The 22,022-nt window shown below is 31.9% G+C and overlaps 1 protein-coding gene across 1 annotated transcript; it reads left to right on the plus strand.

The window, feature by feature from the left end:
• The first annotated feature begins 7,233 nt into the window (after nt 1–7,233).
• Nucleotides 7,234–7,719, plus strand: LOC112420840 (uncharacterized). Its single transcript, XM_024780555.1, has one exon. It carries the CDS (start codon nt 7,234–7,236, stop codon nt 7,717–7,719), a length of 486 nt encoding a protein of 161 aa, XP_024636323.1.
• The last annotated feature ends 14,303 nt before the right edge of the window (nt 7,720–22,022 follow it).

A 22,022-nucleotide genomic window follows, 5' to 3' on the forward strand; every position in this document is an offset into this window, starting at 1 on the left:
TGAATTGTGTTAGTTTTTTCTTCTTTTTAAACTAAGTCCAGAGTTCAAAGTCTAATGCAGCGGATAGTGTAAAGATTGAGAGAGAGAGAGAGAGAGAGAAGAAATACACAAAGCAATTATTATGGTTCCTTCCACAATTCGGAAGTAGTTTACTCCCCCTTGCACTTCCAAAGAAATTTTACTAAAATCAAGTTCTGATTACAATGCTCAAGAACACAAGCAAGAGACTTCAAATACTCAAGCACACAAGCAACAGATTTCTTATGCTCAAGCACAAAAACAAGAGACTTCAAAACAAACAAATTACGAAAAAATAAGTTTGGTTTGAACACTTGATATACAATCAGTGGTGTTCACAATACAAAACAAATTTGACTCTTAAGACTCTAAAATTTCTAAAATATGGAAGTTATTAAGAAATTCTAAGTGATTGGTGCACAAAAATTTCAGCAGAGTTTTAGCACAGTTCAAATGTTGTAGAGCTACACAAATCGTCAAGTCTTCATTCCTTTATATAGAAGTATGAAAGAGACGTTGTAGAAGTGCCAACACATCAAAAGAGTCGTTGTTGAAGCTTGATCATCAATAATGATTTGTTGCTTGATTTGGTTTGTGTCCCATGAGGAAATAATTTGAAATTCATTCCTTGTATGGAGAATTAACCAACAGAGGCACAACTGTAGTAGTACTATGCACAGACATGAGTGGAGTCATGGAGTAGTGGTTGTACAATTGTACTATTTGTCCTTTCTCTGCGCTCCTTCAGTGGATAAGCCTCAAATGCCTTATAATTCCTCTGAAATGGTCGTTGCTCCAGACTTCTATTCCTTATGCAAACTTGTGTGTTCAATAAATATAACTAACTCCAGGTTCTTGACTTCAGACTCTGACGAACTTCAAACTATGGGTGACTTCAGACTCTGAGAGTCAGCTTCTGATGGTCTTCAGACTCTAATTGTCTTCAAGCTCAAACTTGCAACATAAGCTTCCTTTGGTCTCATTTGTTCCCATTTGTTCTTCCAGACATACCTTGAAGTTCATAATTTTTATAATTTTACAAACATATGTTGAAGTTTATAGTTTTTATTTTTTTTAGTATCCATGTTTATGTTATTGAAAATTAATGTCAAATTTATTGTGTTTTCTTAATTTTATATATAACTTATAATCCAACAATTTTTCATGCTCCACCGGATGAAAATGATTTCTTCAGAGGAACTTTATTTCGTGAAAGAAAATTGTACTACCATCTTGACAATTAATTGAAATCATTTCTTTTATCAGACAAAAGTTTGTGATAACTCTGTTATAACACAAACATAGGAAGAATGTAATTTGTTTGCTTGCTTTGTTACTTGTTGTGAGAGAGCTGAATCAGTGGTAATGTGGAGTTTTTGTTCTTTTTTTCATTTTATTTTAGAGAGAGAGAGAGCGAAAGAGAGAGGGGGGAAAGAGAAACATTTTTAGTTTGAGATTTGGAGAGAGAGAGAGAGAGAGAGAGAGAGAGAGAGGAGAGTGAGTAGTAGTGGCGAAGAAGTGAGAGTACGCTACGTTGCGTGTGAAGGAGACAATGTCAGTGATTGAGGTTTTAAGTCTCACTCAACTTTTATCAATGTTTTTTCTTCTTTATTTCTTGCTTTCGATGGTGTCATATAAAGGACGCAATCTTGATAAGCTAAAGTTTCCTGTAACGCAGAAGCAAAAGTCGCGAGAACTGCATCATCAGATTCTTCATCTTCATCAATTTTTGAATCTAAAGCAGAAGCATCATCATATTCATCCCTAGGGTATCGCTCTGATATCATGTAAGTAATCATGAAATCCCACGGATAAAGGTCATAGTGATTAGCAAGAAAGAGAGCATAAGAGTATTCATGTGGGAGATACTCATATAGACTCATAGTATAGTGAATAGATATGATAAAAGATAGTGAATGAGTACAATAGAGTGAGATATTTATAGAATAACTAGGAGTAACTAACTAACTAACCAACCTATTAACTATAGTTTACCTATCAACTAACTATAGTTGATTATTCATACTATAATAGGTAAGTATTTTGTATGTTTTAGTTTATTATAATGAATTGGAGAAATGTTCATGAAAAAGTACATAAAAGACCCTATAAGAAGCTCAAATTCATATATATATATATATATATATAATATGTCCATATTTAATATCCATGAGTCTCATTATAAACGTAGTTTAATATTGCGAAGCACACTTTTTCAAAATAATAAGTTGACTTTAATAGGGTTTTGTTTGTGAGTTTGGAGAGGAAGAGAATGGAAGGTATGGAAAAATGGAAAGAAATAGTGGAAGAAATACAGGACATTGGGAGGAAAGTGGGGGTTAATTTTTCTTCAAAATATAAAACCCTCCCCATTTGATGGAACTAAAAAACAGTATTGGAGGAGGGTTTTGAGAGGTTTATATTAGGGGTGCTCACAGTGCAGTTTGGTTCAATTTTGATTCTAAAAGTTATTTGAACCGCAAGATAAAAAGATATGCGGTTTGGTTTGGTTCAGTTGACTTTTAAGATAAAATCCGAACAAAACCAAACCAATGTGGTTTGGGTTGGATCGGTTGGTGCAGTTTTTCTAAGACAATACAATTTTTAGTTTTTAACATTAAAAATCAAGTTAAAAAGTTAGAACACAACATATATCCCAACAATGTTTTCAACGGTATTTTAAATTTCATCAAACATTACAATGTTCCCAACAACATAAATCAAATTTAAAAGGTGGGCAAAAAGTTATCCTATTCCATAAGAAATCTTAAATGTTAAAATTTTATCATTTTTTAGAAGTTCAAGTAGAACATAAATACAATTTTTAAATCATAAAAAAACTTAACAAGACCAAAAATATGTCATTTCATAAAAATTTCCATTGAGTTTCTATTTGTATTGGTCTAGATGACATATGTTTAATTAATGTTTTTCTTATGTTGTTGTTTGGTTAGGTTTGATTTGGTTTGGTTGGTAAAATAAAAACCGCGGACCAAACCAAACCATGAGATTGAGTAAAAAATTGATCCAAATACATCCAAACCAATTGCAGTTTTTTCCGATTTTGGTTTGGATTGATTTGATTTGCGATTTTTCTTTTGGGTTGGTTCAGTTTTCAACACCCCTAGTTTATATGAGAATTCTTCAATAATAATATATGTTGTTGTAATATTCTAAAAATTAAATATATATTAATCATAAGCTTTAATTTATCACTCTTTAAGAAAATACTCTTTCAAAAAATGTGAAAGATTTCTCAATTTTCCTCTATATTTCTCGACCCCCAAAGTCTTTCCTTCCCTATCCCTCTAAACTCGCAAGCAAATCTAAAGAAAATGTTAACAATGCAAAAAGGTTATTGACCAACGATGGTTGGTATTATGATTCATGGTAGAATTCATAGATAAGAAAAAATTACATAGAATAGAATTATATTGATTAATTAATGAGATAATGATTAGCTACATAGAGAGATACAACATGGACTATATAACCAATGAGAACATCTAACTAGTCTATCTTAACTAATTAGTGTACATAATTATTGTAAAATCTAATAGTTGAGTTTAGCCGAAAAATATTATACTCTCACGTTATGGGACTAAGATTTTAATATCTAAGAATTGCATATAATCATCTATCTTTCTATTAATTTTCTCTTCTTTCATTTTCTGCGGTCTATCATTTTTTTTAATAACAAAAACTATTGAATAACAGAGAGAAATACAAAGAGTATTTAACCCATCAAAATATATTGATCGATAACAAATTATTGAATAACAGAGAGAAATACAAAGAGTACTTAACCCATCAAAATATATTGTTCGATAAGTGTTCATGACATATTTCTCATTACAATCAAGTTGTATTTACATGTTTGAAATCCCACCATATACTTATCCTCTGAGATGGCGATATCAATTTGACATACTTTAACAACCGGTTGAAGAAGTTGACTAACGGGAATGTTACAAATATATGTTGAAGTTTATAATTTTTATTTTTTTTAGTATCCATGTTTATGTTATTGAAAATTAATGTCAAGTTTATTGTTTTTTCTGAATTTTATATATAACTTATAGTCTAATAATTTTTCATGCTCCACCAGATGAAAAGGGTTTGTTCGAAAGAACTTTATTTCAAGAAAGAAAATTGTACTACCATCTTGACAATTAATTGAAATCATTTCTTTTATCGGATAAAAAGTTTGTGATAACTCTCCTATAACACAAATAATTTGTTTGCTTACTTTGTTATTTGTTGTGAGAGAGCTGAATTAGTGGTAACGTGGAGTTTTTGTTCTTTTTTTCTTTTTTTGAGAGAGAGAGAGAGAGGAGAGAGAGAGAGAGAGAGAGAGAGAGAGAGAGAGAGAGAGAGAGAGAGAGAGAGAGAGAGAGAAGAGAGAAGAGAGTGAGTGTTTGTGACGAAAAAGTGAGAGTACGCTAAGTCGCATGTGAAGGAGACAGTGTCAGTGATCGACATTTTAAGTCTCACTCACCTTTTACCCAATGTATTTTTCTTCTTCGTTTCTTGCTTTTGATGGTCATATAAAGGATGCAATCTTGATAAGCTAAAGTTTCCTGTAACGCAGAAGCAAAAGTCCTGATAATTGCATCATTAGATTCTTCATCTTCATCAATTTTAGAATCTGAAGCGGAAGCATCATCATCTTCATCCCTAGGGTATCTCTATGATACCATATTAGTAATCATGGAATCCAAAGGATAACTCTAGTTTACCTATCAATTAACTATAGTTGATTATTCATACTGTAATAGGTGAGTATTTTGTATGTTTTAGTTTATTGTAATGAATGGAGAAATGTTTATGAAAAAGTGCATAAAAAACCCTATAAGAAGCTCAAACTCACCTTATATATATAATGTCCATATTTAATATCGATCTGTCTCATTATAAATGTATTTTAATATTGCTAAACGCACTTTTTCAAAATAATAAGTTGACTTCAATATGGTTTTGTTTGTAAGTTTGGAGAGGAAGGGAATGGAAGGTATGAAAGAATAAGTGGAAGAAATATAGGACATTGGGAGGAAAGAGGGGGCTCATTTTTCTTCAAAATATAAAACCCTCCCCATTTGATGGAACTAAAAAACTGTATTGGAGGACCGTTTGAGAGGGTTTATATTAGGGGTGTTCACTGTGCGGTTTGGTTCAGTTTTGAGTATAAAAGTCATTTGAACCGTAAGATAAAAAGACATGCAGTTGACTTTTAAAATAAAATTCGTACCAAACCAAACCAATGCGGTTTGGGTTGGATCGGTTGGTGCGGTTTTTCTAAGACAATACAATTTTTTGTTTTTAACATTAAAAATCAAATTAAAAAGGTAGAACACAACATATATCCAACAATGTTTTCAACGGTATTTTAAATTTCATCAAACATTACGATGTTCCCAACAACATAAACCAAATTAAAAAGGTGTGCAAAAAGTGATCCTATTCCATAAGAAATGCTAAAATTTTATCGCTCTCTAGAAGTTCAAGTAGAACATAAATACATTTTTGAGATAAAAATCAAAGAAGAAACTTAACAAGTCAAAAAATATGTCATTTCATAAAAGTTTCCATTGAGTTTCTATTTGTATTGTTCTAGATGATATATGTTTAATTAGTGTTTTTCTTATGATGTTGTTTGGTTTGGTTGGTAAAATAAAAAACGCAAACCAAAGCAAACCATGTTGCTGAGTAAAAAAGTGATCCAAATACAACCGAACCAATTGCAGTTTTTTACGATTTCGGTTTGGATTGATTAGGTTTGCGGTTTTTCGATTGAGTTGGTTCGGTTTTGAACACCCCTAGTTTATATGAGAATTCTTCAAAAATAATATATGTTGTTGTAATATTCTTATAATTAAATATATATTAATCATAAGCATTAATTTATTACTCTTTAAGAAAATACTCTTTCAAAAAATTTGAAAGATTTCTCAATTTTCCTCTATATTTCTCGACTCCCAAAGTCTTTCCTTCCCTACCCCTCTAAACTCGCAAGCAAACCTAAAGAAAATGTTAACAATGCAAAAAGGTTATTGACCAATGATGGTTGGTATTATGAATCATGGTAGAATTCATAGATAAGAAAAAAATATATAGAATAAAATTATATTGATGAATTAATGAGATAATGATTAACTACATAGAGAGATACAACATGGACTATATAACCCAATGAGAACAACTAACTAGTCTATCTTAACTAATTATTGTACATAATTATTGTAAAATCTAATAGTTGAGTTTAGCCGAAAAATGTTATACTTTGACGTTATTGGGCTAAGGTTTTAATATCTAAGGATTGCATATAATCATCTATCTTTCTATTAATTTTCTCTTCTTTCATTTTGTGTGGTCTATCATTTTTTTTAATAACAAAAATTATCGAACAACGGAGAGAAATACAATGAGTACTTAAGCCATCAATGGCGCGCCAGGTCGGGTAATTCTTCTTTCTGGTCTTGTTTGTGGAGCACTCTCAGATTTATAGGGTGCCTACCTCCTTACATTGACATTCATGATCTTCTTTTGACGGTAAAAGATGTAATATCATCAAACAATCCTCATACAAATATCCTCTACAGCCAACTACCTACCTTTGCGGCTGACACCATCAATAGCATGCACTTCAAATTTAATGCTTCAGTGGATGATGTTTTCATTTGGTCCAACAACAAGAATGGCATCTACACCGCCAAAAGCGGATATTCTTGGCTGCTCTCTCTTTAGGATCCGGTAATTATTTCTAATCCTCCTTCTACTTGGTCTTGGGTTTGGAAGTTTTAGCTGCCGGAAAAAATCAAATTTCTTTTTTAGTTGGCATGTCACAACTCGGTGCCTACCTTATCCATGCTCAACCATAGAAACATTGCTCCTTCCCCAGTTTGTTCTCGGCGAGGCCACCATGATGAAACTTTCCTCCATTGTGTGAAAGATTGTAACCATTCTAGAATCATGTGGCAACGCCTCGGTTTTAATCAGCCTGATTTTTTCACAAATTCTGTAACTCATAATTGGCTTAAGACCAATTTTGTGGGCCCTCTGACGTTCATTTTTGCAGCTACAATTTGGTGGGCGTGGAGGAATAGAAACATGATGTGTTTAGGCAACGAAAATTGGACTATAAATCATCTTTCCTCCAACATTCAAGGTATGGTTGACACTTTTAAGTCTTCTTAACCTTCGTCTTCTAAAATCACTATGGAAGATAAATTTGTCAAGTGGAATCATAACAACCATCCTAACGTCATTCTTAATGTTGATGGGAGTTGTCTTGGCTCCCCCACTAGAACTGGTTATGGAGGAATTCTTAGAAATGATGCAGGCTTTTACTTGTATGGGTTTTCCGGATATATCCATGATTCTTCTGTCATTCTTTATGCTGAGCTCTATGTCATCTATCAGGGCCTCTCGCTAGCCAACGAGAAGGGTATTGTTGATCTTTTTTGCTATTCTAATTCATTATTATGTATCAACATCATCACCGGCCCCCTCTTGAAGTTTCATGCTTATGCTGTTTTGATTCAAGACATAAAAGAGTTGATGGAGCAGACTCAAGCAACTATTAGCCACACCCTTAGGGAGAGAAACCAATGTGCGGATTTTATGGTCAAGCTTGGTGCCTCGTCTAACTATGAGTTCATGCATCATGATTTTCCACCTACGGAGCTCTTACCCCTCCTTTAGTCTGATGCTGATGGAACTTTTTATTTGAGACTATAGTTCTCTTTTTTCTTCATGTTTTTTATCGTTTGTTTCCTTGCTCTTTAGCCTTTGTAACCAAAAAAAAACCCATCAAAATATATTGATCGATAAGTGTCCATATTGACATATTTCTCATTACAATCAAGTTGTTTTTACGTGTTTCAAATCCCACCATATACTTATCCTCTGAGATTGCGATATCAATTTGACTTTCTTTTTGACAACCGGTTGAAGAAGTTGACTAACGGAAATGTTACAAATATATGTTGAAGTTTATAATTTTTTATTTTTTTTAGTATCCATGTTTATGTTATTGAAAATTAATGTCAAGTTTATTGTTTTTTTTTTTTTTAATTTTATAGATAATTTATAGTCCAACAATTTTTCATGCTCTACAAGATGAAAAAGATTTATACTGGGCAGCTTTATTTCGTGAAAGAAAATTATACTACCACCTTAACAATTAATTGAAATCATTTATCTTTTACTTTTATTGGACAAAAGTTTGTGATAACTCTCCTATATGTGGTACGTGTATCATCAATGATGATCAAACATGGAAAAGGACGAGATGTCTAAGGACAAGAATAATTAACAATCATAGCTGCAACTTGAATTTTTTGAATCTGGAATTCTGAAGCTTTATGAGATAACTGATTGAAAACATATAACGATCATATGGTCCAAGGTATTATTGCCTCATCTTAGTATCACAAATTCCTTACGTAGTGTTAGTGTCACCATTTTGTAGGTAAATAGGCAAATGATAATTTAAGAGAGGCAATTACTAGTATTGTTCTCTTGACGGCTTCTTCTCAACAGGATTTTCCGAGAACTACACACAATCCAAACTCCCTCCCTTCATCATTAAACTGCTATTTAGACAAAACGAAGATTATAATAGATAAAAAAAACGAGACACAAAGATTGGATGGACATTAGACCTGACCCAGGAGTAGCGATATGTGATAAATAAAATCTAGTGATCAGCCTTAATCTATCCTAACAAAGAATGCACTAATAACAGGCGCAACCCAACGAACCCGCGTACGGGTGCGAAACCTAATTACAAGAAATATGACAAGTGAACATATGAAAAGAACAATTAAGGTTTAATTTCGACGAATGGATCGACCGCCAACACAATATCAAACTCCTAGTGACAACAACTCCCTGAACAAAGCAGCAAGCATAAAGCTCTTTCGAGTATAAAGTATCAATGTGTAGCAGACAAGACGACTTGAAATCTGCAGATCTCAACAAATCTGGAAACATCAGAGAGACAAAGAAGTCATGTCACCAAACACAATTCAAAACAAACATGTAAGAACTCAGATCGATGGATGAGTTCAATACGTTAGTAACCAGACCCTTTCGGGTTGTAGAACCAGACCCTTTCGGGTTTTTGAGTCACTAACACGTAACCACTGCAAAAGTGGAGTACAAGTCTAAATCACCCAATCTCGTATCGAACAACAAAATAAACACAAAAACATCATCTGAACAAACAAAATAATAAAAGCTCAAAACAAACGATCGAAGACGCCGACAACCAATTGCGCAAAACCCAACCGGCGGGCAAAACACGCGACCGGCGACAAAGTGGCAACAAAGTTTCCACGAACCAGGAGTCACAAACCAAAAAGACTACCGCAAACAAGAACCACATCCACCATGAGATTAGATCCAGTGCATAAACCCATGAACACCAAGATACAACGGATCTTCAAGCCACCAAACCTTACGAACCACCAAGCATGGTGGAGGCGAGAATACGGTAGCAAGGGAGGAAGCTCCGAACCAAAACTAAGACAAACGAAAACAATGGCGTCAACATATTGGAGATGGTGATGAGGAGGTTAGAGATCTCGTCGCACCACCACTATAATTGTCTACACTGTGAGGTAAGGGTTTGGATTTGGAGGAGGAGGAGGAGGTGGGTGGCGGTTTGTGTTGGATGTTTGTGGTGGTTTGATGTTTCACAGGAGAGAGAACAGAGAACTCCAGTTCATCTAGTTCAAAATGAACTAAACCTAATTAGATTGGCTCTTTCCTTCAATCCATCGTCCTTTGAATTATGTATATTTATTTTGTGGACTTTGAATTTGAGTCATTCATGACTATATACAATTTATAACATATATTTAACATTATTTTTGTTTTGGTAGAATCTTCGATTTTGATTGCGATTTTATTATTTATAATTTTGCTATGCTATATCGATTTTGATTGCAATTTTATTATTTACGATTTTTCAATTCCATTACTACCTGAAGTAAAATTCTGATTTTGAGAACCTTGATTAGATCTATTTTGAGCAGCTAAAATTGACAATAAGTCTTAATTTAAACTGTTGTCATTCAAGAGACTTCAAATTCGTATTTATCAGAATTTTGTGACTTTATACCGAAAGAGATTTAAACACATATATGTCATCATCACATTCCAAATTCTTTTTGGGAAGCTAATTAAATTATTCAAACAAAGAGAGAGAAGGTAATGTATGACTGACTGAGAGAGGAAAAAAAGTGGAGGGATGAAAGAAAAGGGAAGATATTCGTTGCCAACAAATGTTGCTTTCTGTGATAAAGGTCTCTTTAACGCAACATTATTCCCATCACAAACAAGATCTTCTCCCATTATCTCATTGATTGGATGATGCATTATGGTGGTACAGAAACAAAGAAAAGGAAATTAATATGCTAGAATATTTTTGGAGTATTCCCTTACATATATATCCATGTAAAATTCTAACTTATAATTATTATTAAAAAAAATACTAGAGCGTGAACCACACAATTCATGTTTTTTTTTTGTTGACAAAGACACAATTCATGTTTTCTTCAACAAAAAAAAAGAGACACAATTCATGTTTATTTTCATACCATGGCTTGGAAAAATACTAGGATAATTAAGGTATTGTTTGCTTTGTGAAAATATTTTCAGTTTTTATTGTTTTTGTTTAACTAAATTGTTTGTTAATTTGAAATTTATGTTATTTTTAATTTGTCAACAAGAATATTGAATATTCTCGTAGTGAAAAATTATGATGTAGAAAATGAAAATTAGATACGAAGAATACATTTTTTTAATACAATAAAAATAAGTCTAAATTATTGTACTTTTAATCCCTTAAATTATTTTTAAGTTTTACAATTCATCCCTTATATTTTTTTGTTTTATTTTAGCCGTTTAAATTACAAACGTTTAACACATTATTTTCGAAAGTTGTTTTAATTCATTTTGTTCCTTAAAAAATATGAGACACTTTTTTTTTTTTTAAGAAGCTAAACTAACCCACTTAAATTGACACCTTAGATAATCGAACCTGAGACATTGATGAGGAGTATATTCCCAAATCCCAAGTCAATACCACTAAACCAACCCAAATGGGTTTATGGGACACTTAATTCCTTAAGTTACAAATATAAGACACATTGACCCTTTGTGTTAGTGTCTAACGATCTAACTTAAGGGATTAAAGTATCCAACATTTCTAACTTAAGAGACCAAATTATCTATGTTTGTAAGCTAAAGGATCGATTTGTTTAGCTTATGTACTCTAAGGGTGTGTTTGTTTTAAGTTTGCCAAATTTATTCTTAGGAATAACATTCCTTGAAATATAAAGATGGGAATGTATTCCAAGGTATTTAGAAAAAAAGATGTTTAGGGTGTGTTTGTTTCAAGTTATAATTGTTGATTCCCGAGAATAAAATTATAGAAATGTATATGCCTATGTTTGTTACAAGTTTACTAAAATTTATTCCTTGGTATAAAATGTTCCTGGGAATAAAAAAAATTTCCAAGGAAAAGGGTGAGAATAAAGTTCCCATGGAGATGAGAATAAATTCATAAATAGTTTACCTATTATAATCCCTATTTTTATGGTTCCTAGGAATATTATAAAGCTAACCAAACATATTTTTCCTAAATTCCTGAGAATAAAATTTCCATCTTTATATTCCAAGGAATGTTATTCCTAAGAATAAATTTGGTAAACTTGAAACAAACACACCCTTAATTAACATTATAATATTTCTAGGAACCATAAAAATAGAGATTATAATAGGTAATTACACATGGATTTATTCCCATCTTAATGAGAACTTTATTCCCACCCTTTTCTTTAGGAAAAATTTTCTATTCCTAGGAACATTTTATACCTAGAAATAAAATTTTGTAAACTTGTAACAAACATAGATATGTATATTTATATCGTTTTATTCTCGGAAATCTCTGAATATAACTTAAAACAAACACACCCATGAATCAAAACGAAACGGAAAAAGCTTGAAGAATCAAAGTTAAGACCAAAATTGTATTAACTAAAATGTAGTGTTTTTACCGTCTCAAAATTTTCGTGGAAGTGAAACTCCCTAAATTTTTCATATTCTATGGATGGTTTATAATTCTTATGACAATATAAAGTTCACGCATTCTCCATATAGTATATATGCACATGCTAATGGGCAAGGAGAGGCCATTAACCTAAGGATTTTACTTTATATATCCAGCAGTTTTTTTTAATCCTATTTTTTTGGTTCTAAAATACATTTTGTTTGGATTATATAATCTAAACTCAGATATAAGGATTTTCGAATTATACAATTCAATATTTACTGAAATGCAAAATTGATGTATAAATTTATATTGAAGATCTTTATAGACCACCGAACGATCCCCACAAAAACTGCAAATTAATTTCAGGGATCGTATTGTATCAATGGTCATCAATGACCATGATAACATGAACCTCTCTTATTGGAAAAGTAAGAAAGGCAATTTTAGAACAAATGAAAAGTGAAGAATTAATAAAATGTTGAAGGATACAAGTCTATTTATAGAAATAATACGTTCCTAGACTATAATTATAGTCAAAGGAAAAGTTTACAATATCTAAACTCACCAAAATAGCGTTAAACACACCACAAACTGTCTAAACATTGCTTGTAACGCCATCCTCCATATTATGGGATGGTTCAGATTATATAATATGAAATCTTTAGAGAAGGATTCAAATTATGTAATCTGAATCATTCTAGAATGTGTTAATACTAGAGTTTTTAGAGGGTTTTACAGGATTTAGAATTCATGAAAACGATAAAATGTAAAACGATAGAAAACAATAAATGTTACAATAAAACAACTGAAATTATAAGATGAGTGGCGATGAAAGGGAAGGTTATCTAAGATGTTGTTTTGAACTTGATCATGTTGTCCTGCCAACAGACATATTTCTATTGGCAGGACAACATGACAACTACAAAACTACATCTTGGGGTTTAGATCTACATGATAAGTGTCCATGGTTATTTGTTGTCTTTTACAGAAAATGAACCAAGCTCACCAATTTATACAAGTTTATTTGATTCGTGGATCACAAAAACTATTGGTGCAATGTGGAACACATAAAAATTCATGTACTTTACAGGTTTAGATTATAAAACTTGAAATGTCCTTCACCCTACAAAGTTTAAGTTTTAGCATAGTCTTAGATCAGTTCGGATTATATAATCCAAGAAATTCTAGAGATGTTTCAGATTATATAATCCAAACCAATTTAGGATGTGGACGGTGGCTTGGTCAACAAGGTTGGCCGATTCAACACATGTCTTCATGCATTTACCATGAATTTTTAACTTTCCATTGACTTCGTTAGACTCTATGTTTTAATTTACCCTTATAAATATGTTCTCATTCTTCACAAATTTATATTCCATCTCACATTATGTCCTTCTCTTTTTTTAATTTACTTCTACAATGTTTCATTGTTGGTCTTTCATATAAAAATGTTACTCTAATGTTTTAGGGATTGTATGAATGGTCAAAGGACAATGTCCCACTCTACAAATTGACACAATTTGTCTTGGTGTAAGGTTGCTCATCAGAGTATCCTTCTCCCAGTAGATTTCGTTTTGCCCTTATCTCCCTTCTTAGGATGGGTGAGGAACATATCTTACCCTACCCTCCCCTCCTCTATCTTCTTGCAGCACAGATTTATCATTAGGTGTTTAATAATTTCTTGCAATAAGATTCATGTTGATGTAAATGTACTATGAAAGTATTGATAAATTAATAAAATGAGAATTGATATCATGTTTGTCTTTGTGTCTCTTTACATTTATTTTATTTTTCGTCATTTCCAATTATATCATCTTAGTAATATATGTCATCTAATTGATAATCTTGTGCAAAACAAATGTACGAATTGTATAATCTGAAACTCCCTATGAACGAGTTTGGATTGCAAATTCGAGCAAATGGTATTCCGGAAAAAAAAAATAGGACGCGTGAGAAACCAATAGGGTGGAAAGAGTAAAACCCTTAACCAATTGTCATTTTAGGTCGCATGAAACTTTCTAAGAAGTGTTATGGGCTTTAAGGAAGTATAAGTCCACTACCATATAATTGAATCTTTATCAACTAAATTAAGAAATTGCTCTCATGTATCCAAAATGATCTTCAATACTACCAACGATAGTTAACTGTCGTTCGCTCTTTAACATTTAGTTCAGTAGTGAATGCCACTTAATTGTAGTTGGGGTATAAAGTAATTTTCTGATGCGTGAGAGCAAGCTTAGAAGATTAAAGAGAAATTCCACTAAATTATGGACAAATTACGAAAATTTTATCGGAGATCAACGTGGCTTCACTTATAGTGGCCAAGCAGAATAAGCTATGCATGGATGAGTATCGATAGTCAAATAGGATTTCATTTCTCATCCTACTAGCTTCTCGTGTGCCTTATGAATTCCCCATTTTACCTCCATCTGTATTATATAATCTAAACCATTTTTACCATTTTTTTGGATTATATAATATAAATACCCTACAAATTTAGAAAACAACTGAAAATTGCCCAGATTCCTCCAAATCTTGTTTCAACACGATTCAAAAATTAAAATAAATCAAAAAAAATAATATCAATACAATTTATATAATTTCAAAGCTGTCAAACCCCCACATACCAGTTTCAAAGACCAATTGCATTTCATAAGTTTTTATAGTTTGGATTATATAATCTGAAGGTAAAATTCAGGTTCAGATTATAAAATATAAACTCAGTTAGCACATAAACTAAGTTATTGTTCATAAGTTAACACATTATTTTGACAAATTGACGACAAATTGCTTGCAATGTGACTTTAAACAAATTATAAGCACATATCTAATGGAAGAATTTGAAACAATTTCAAAATTTACATAAACAATTTCAAACATAAATTAAAACCACATATTATCTAAATGTTACAATACACAAACAACACTATAGGCGCCTCAATTTTTTCTTTTTGTCAAGGCCAAGTGTTGGGCTCACTTATAAATCTCATTATATATTTTTTTAACTCCTGTCTAATGCATTTTTTTTTTGGTAGATAAACAAAATGGCAAAGACAATGGCACTCCTGACCTTGTCCACCATCTCGGTCTTCTCCACTTGTGACATGGTGGCCGGTAACGCACCTTCACCCTTCAAAGCTTTCTCACAACTTTGTTGTATTAACATCGCTTCCATCTTTACCTTCCATAACCCAAAATCGTTATCTCCGGTAAACTTCTCAATATCCCACTTTGAACCCATGGTACTTGATTATCCTTTGACCCTTGCCCCACGATGGGACCAAATTGTTGTGAATTCGATGAAAAAATCACACCAATAATAAACTTGATGTGTGGAGCAAGTGATAGTCAAGCAACCAAAACAAAGTGTATGGAAGTTATAATCACAAGACAAAAGTAGAAAATAGCGAGAGAAAAAAAAAAAAAAAAAAAACACGAAATTTGTTTACCCAGTTCAATCCAAATTGACCTAGTCTGAGGGAGAGAGCAACTCTCTGTTTCACTATAATGATGGGTAACTTACAAAAGAGATATCAATGGGTTACAAGAATAAATCTCCCGCCTAATTCTACCAAAAGTCTCAATCTCTTCCTATAACTAAGAGACTCAATCCTAATAGTGTTCCCGAAGGTTAATCAACCCTCAAACCCTAGTGTTTGTTGCCAAGTGACAAACTCTATACAAACCCTAGTTTTGTTGTTGCCTTTCTAAACCCTTGTTTCAGCCTCTCTATCTCATTGTTTACACTGATACAAATTCTATATTTATAGTAAAAGAATCCTAAAAAAACTGGAACAAATCTAGGCCCGAAAATATGTGTCTGTTTTATTTTCTACTGTCAAATTTGGCCACCGAAAATTTACGAAACAGAAGCCCAAAATAAAACAGGTCAAATTCGGCCACCGTGCTCTCCAATTCGGCCACCGATGTTGACAAAACCATAACTCCAATTTCTTCAATTTTGAGTCACTTTCTCAACACAAATACATGCCTCCAATTCTTTTTACGGGATTAATGCACAACTGTTTAGTTGTTGTACCAAAAAAACTGGATGTGAAACCAACATATCCTTCTCAATTGACAAATTTGTCAAACTCATCATTCTCTCTTTTGACATTGATGATTTCAAGTAAATTTTAATCAACTTCATTTTAACAAACTTCTTTCAGTTGGCGCTACGGTCACATGCACTATCAGTAAAACTTTATAAGCAATTGCAACATACGGACAACATTCTGCAAGTTTGACAAATTTAACAAAACGATTTGCAAAACTAACAAAAGAATTAACAATTTATTTCAATCTCTCAATAAAAGAGAAGACAACGAGCGTGCATGTGGATTTACTTTTTATTGTTTTGGTGTTATTTCTCCAATTTACAGGAGAAAGGCTCTAGTAATCTAAAATTCAGCTAAGAGATAAGTAAAGTTTGGCCAAAAATTATCCCCGTAGAAATCGGAATCATGTTCAAATGAATAATTATTCATTTGATTGAGTTTGTTGACCATCTTAAACTCAATTGTTTGGTACATCACGAGAGTACAATGTTCTGTAAGAAGTTGAGTACAATTTTTTTTTTGTCCCCTACAAACGTGGGCCTGAGACGGTTGCACCCTAAGCCTAAGCCTTAGCCCAAGGCCAGTTATGTTGCTACATGCTAGTATTTCTCTCTTTGATTAACCTTTATCTCCTTAATTATTTTTTTTTCTTTTCGAATAGACAAATGTTACTACATTATCTATGTTAAATTTTTCTTCTTTACAAACCTTGGTCCTTCAACTTCTATAATTTTTAGCTCAGTTAAGTTACCTAACTCCCAGCTCTTTTGATTCTTGGTTCAACCAATAGAGCTACACTTTGGTTCAATCCTTATCGTTAGAAATGTACGTACCATATAACTATAAGAATTTTCGTACCTTATTCGATGGATAATACACGCAGCCCATATGGATAACATTTTGCTATAGCCACTAATTTTGTTCTTTTTAATTCAATTACAAGGTTCTGAAGCATATGTTTTTTACCCCAATAAGAAAAGACATTAATAAAAAGGTTTGTGAGAGTATTCATTCCTAATGTCGACCTCCTTTTTGGATAAAGATTGGGAAATGCAAAAATTGCCGTACGTAAGTGTGATTAGTCACTATCTAATAGAGCACTCAACATATATACAAATTATATATCACTCCATTTGCTTCACATGTAGCAAGCTGTAGTATAAGATAAAGAAAATTGTTGTTGACACATTTGGTTTGGCTGAGAAACACGAGTAAATTATTCAAATGTCTCTCGGCAGTAAACTTCGACAGTTAACTGTCGAGGGGCATTTAAGTAATTTACTCGTGTTTCTCAGTCAAACTAATTTTTTAAGATAAATGAGTGGACGTATGTATATATCCGTTGCATGTTAAACTTTTGGGTGTTACAATATATGTATGCCTTATTCTTACAACTAGCATATAAATTTATAACTTGGTCCATAGTACTTAGAGTACATACAATTCATAGCAAGTGGGGTAGAACACAAGATTTTGGTCCGGTTGAAGAGCGTTATATTATTTAAAATAATTTATAGTATTGCATATTTTGTGTTTAATTAGTTTTTACTAATATTTTGAATGAAATTTCTCATTAGATGATGGTATACATGGTGTGTTTTTCTTAAAGGGGTTTTATTTATATCCTTTTCGTCGAGTGTTTAGTAGCAAAAATGAAAATATTGTTTTATGAGAGGAAAATACAAAATATTGTTCCTATTATTAAAGTTTATCTGTGAAATAATTAAGTCTGAAAAAAAGTATCTAAAACATTAAACACAACCGTACCGAAATTGATTCAATATTTGTCTTGAATTCTGCTCTTCTCCCAACACATATTACTTGTGTCCTACTAAACTATCGAAAATACCTCTATATTACTTAACTAACGTAAGTGTTAAAATCTGCGCAACTTAAGTCATGCAGCGTGAGTTAGTGCAGCGTGGCGTGACATAACTCACGCTACGTGATGTTTTAAAGACGGATAGAACTTCATTTCCTCATTTCCCATCTAAAATCTCAAAAATTTCTCTCAAATTACCCAAATTCAAAATTTCTTCAAGTTCAAATCAAACCACACTCCATTAACAAGTAAGTTTTCATAATCAAACACCATTAACCTTTTATGTTTATATGTTAGATTTTTTCTCTTAAATTAGAAATTTTTTAGATTTAGGGTTTGTTTAAATTTTGGTTTTTTTGGCAAGAAATCAGACAATGTTTACATGAAAATGACCTGTGTTATTAAATGTTTAGATGTTTGCATGTTTATGTTGTAGTTTTAAGTTTTAGAGAATTTTTTTAGATTTAAGGTTTGTTTAAATTTTGATTTTTTTTCCAATGTTACATGTAAATGACTTATATTGCTTAATTGTTTACATGTTTGCATTTTTATGTTGTAGTTATGAGTTTTAGGGTTTATTTATATTTTTCACTCCAAGTGTTTGACGAAATGTTTGATTGAGTTTTTCATTGAATGTTTTAAATTTCTTATTGTGTAGATTTGAAACAATGGCCGATATGTTCGACATTCATGCACAATTCAACGGTGGAGAACCTCAGAGATTGAAGATTCGGCACCTTGGTGTCACGTTAAGAGGTATCAAGGATCAACTGAATGAATTCAACCAAGGAGTCAACCCCGGAGACACAAGAAGGGTGGAATACGTTCGGTATAAACGTCCAACGCTCGACGATGGAAGAATATCATTCAGTTCGGTGGAATTAATGAACGACGATAACGTGAGGAGCATGTTTTGGGAGCACACCATGTTTCAGTGGATCGATATGCGTGTAACGTTGCTGAGATCAACTGAATATATTATCAACAATTTGATTCTGCCAGAAGATCGTGATTAGGTAGGGAATGCACCTTCCAACTACAACAATTGTCTTACTCTGAAATGGGGTAATTCAAACTTGTTAAACGGCAGTTTCCAAACATTCACCCGACAGTTCTATTTTTCCTTTCAAAAGATTAAATTATTGTTAGCTTGGTTTAGATGAAGGTATTGCAGTCTCAAGGAATGCACCTCATTCTTTTGACACTTGATTATCATCTTTAAACCAAGCTAACAAAAATTTAATCTTTTGAATGGAACAATAAAACTTCCGGGTGAATATTTGAGAGTTGTTGTTTAGCAAGTTTGAATTTACCTAATTTCAGAGGTAAGATAATTGTTGTAGTTGGAAGGTTCTAGCAGAATCAACTATATAAGATATGATATTGAATTCCTTCATATAAGATGAGTGTCACGGAATGCACCTCATTCTTTATGTGATGACTCGTCTTATATGAGGGAATTTGATGTGATAACATATATAGTTGATTTTGCATAATACATATTTAGGAACTTTATGTATGTAATGTAATGTAACTTTTATTTGAATTTATTCAAATATGCAATCTTTATTCGAATTCACGATGAGTTTAATTATTCTTTTTTCGTAATTTTTTAATACGCAACTTTTTTTGAATTTATTTAATACGCAATTTTTATTCGAATTTACACTGAGTTTAATTATTCTTTTTTCAAAAAAAAATTTCCAAAATAAATAAAAAGAATGGAACAAAAATAATACATAAATAAAAAGAATAAAAATGAACAAAAATAATCATAAAATAAATGCAAATACAAATAAAAACAATGGAACAAAAATAATTCATAAAACATCTCATTTTATTAATATCATTGATACAATTACAATAATTGGTACATTTTATTCGAATTTACTAAATCTACTTCTTTGGGGTAAAAAGAGACCAATCATGAAGTAAAAAGAGACCAATCATGGGGTAAAAAGAGACCGATCTTTTTGGGGTAAAATGACATCAACCCTTGGTGTAAGTCTAAATCTGGTTCTTTTTATACCTCAAGAAGATTCTTTTTACCCATGGTAAAAAGTTTTAGAGGTAGAAAGAAGCAGATTTAGTTTACCCCAATGGTTGATCTCTTTTTACCCCATGTCGATCGACATATTTTTACCCTTCGATTGACCTCTTTTTACACCAAAATAAAGACTAAAAAAAGAAGGAAAAGAAGGAGATTTATAGGGGGAGAGAGTGAGGAGGAAAAAATGTGAAATGATGTGAGAAAATGAGGAAGTTTGGAGGAGTATATATAGGTGGGAATGATAACATAGGTTATAACTACCATAAATGTAGTAAAAAAAAACGTGTAGAAGTTGTAAAAAACGTGTAGCTTGAAGGTTGAAAAGCTGACCACCGTCCAAAAAACATGTGTTCTTGAGCTCTAACCAACCGATCAACTTTCGTGAATTATCTTGGGTACAGGCCAGTGGTACGTGAATTAACTTACGCATGAGTATTTTTGGAAGTTCAGCTGAGCGCGAGTGATTTTTATTGAATAAATAGCAGAATTCATTTGTCTTTTGGTTTCAAATGTAATCCAATAACAACAAATGTAATCCAATAACAACAATCTAAAATGTCTAAATCATCAACTTTAATCTATATACATTTTAGTAGCATCTACAATGGAGATATTTTACTTATTTAGCTTCAAACTAAACAAAAACATTATTCTTATCTTATGTTGTTTTGATTAATATTTACATTTTAGCATAGCAAACACACCCTAACCCTAATATTCATAATAGTTTGCAGGTGTATGCCTAGAAATTTGATTTTAAACTTGCCATAATTGATTGTATATACCGAAAATTTGAATATTAAAATTGCTGGTACTATACATGTTTCATCAAAAAAAAAAATTGGTAGCTGTTTCATCAATTTTAAGATTGACATTCTTAATACATAAAATAAAGCTTAATGATCCCTTATGTTTATTTTAATTTTTAAGTTGGTCCCTTATGTTTTAAAAGTTTCAAGTTGGTCCCTTACATTTTAAAAATTTCAAGTTGGTTCAAAACGTTACTCACGTTGGAATAAGTTAGTCTCTTCCGCGACATGATACTGAGTTGAATAAAACAAAAACAAAAATTAAAAATGTTTTAAAATTGACAACCCGAATCTTTAAATTTAAGTGACAGAAGAGACTAACTTATTTCAACGTGAGTAACGTTTTGGACCAACTTGAAACTTTTAAAACGCAAGGGACCAACTTGAAACTTTTAAAACATGAAGGATCAACTTGAAAACTAAAATAAACATAAGGGATCAAACATACAATTAAGCCATAAAATAAAATCCAAAATTTTTAATAAAAATAATGGTATATAACGTTAATTTTGTAGGATTGTGGAGGTGAGAGACTTAGCTGAAATTTTTATTTTTATAAAATGTTTACTTTTATAAAATATTTATTTTCTAATAGTATAATGGACAACTTGGATTTTAGACAAACTGTGGGGGTAGAAGTAGTATTGTAGGGATACAAAGTAAATATTTCCAAATTTTACGGGACAAAGCGATTTGTGATTGGGTACTTGTCTTGCCGTCAGGTTGGCCCGTTAACATTACTTTCTATTAAATCTGCAGGAACAAATGAGAGTGTTAGAATCAATACCATGGACTGGTTAGGTCAATCATAAAAAAAAGATTTTTTTAAGAGGAGAGAGAAAACTTGGTTCAAAAGAATGAACTAATTTGGTAATAAAAAAATTTATTTTTTATAGTTGTATGCAAGCAAACTAAATTATTTAAAAAAAAAAAAACGATTTTTATTGCAACCCAATAACAAGTTTGGTGGATGTTCTTTTTCAAAATAGACTATAGAAATCCAAATACAAGAGCTTTGGAGATCCAAAAAGCATACTTAGTCAAAACTTTGTAGAACTGGACATGAGGCATTCAACCCATACTCAATTATTTATAGCATCATTAACCACAAATAGATATGCAAGGAAGCATGTCTTAAGGGGGTTGCGTACATTGGACTTTGTCAACAAATTATGCCACAAAAAGAAAAGTTGTCAGCTGAATG

This window comes from Medicago truncatula, chromosome 4 (genome assembly GCF_003473485.1).
Source record: "Medicago truncatula cultivar Jemalong A17 chromosome 4, MtrunA17r5.0-ANR, whole genome shotgun sequence".
Taxonomy (NCBI): Eukaryota; Viridiplantae; Streptophyta; class Magnoliopsida; order Fabales; family Fabaceae; genus Medicago; species Medicago truncatula.

What these genes read in the sequence shown, in the direction of transcription:
- LOC112420840 (XM_024780555.1), top strand. Translation starts at nt 7,234, where the DNA reads ATGGAAGATAAATTTGTCAAGTGGAATCATAACAACCATCCTAACGTC.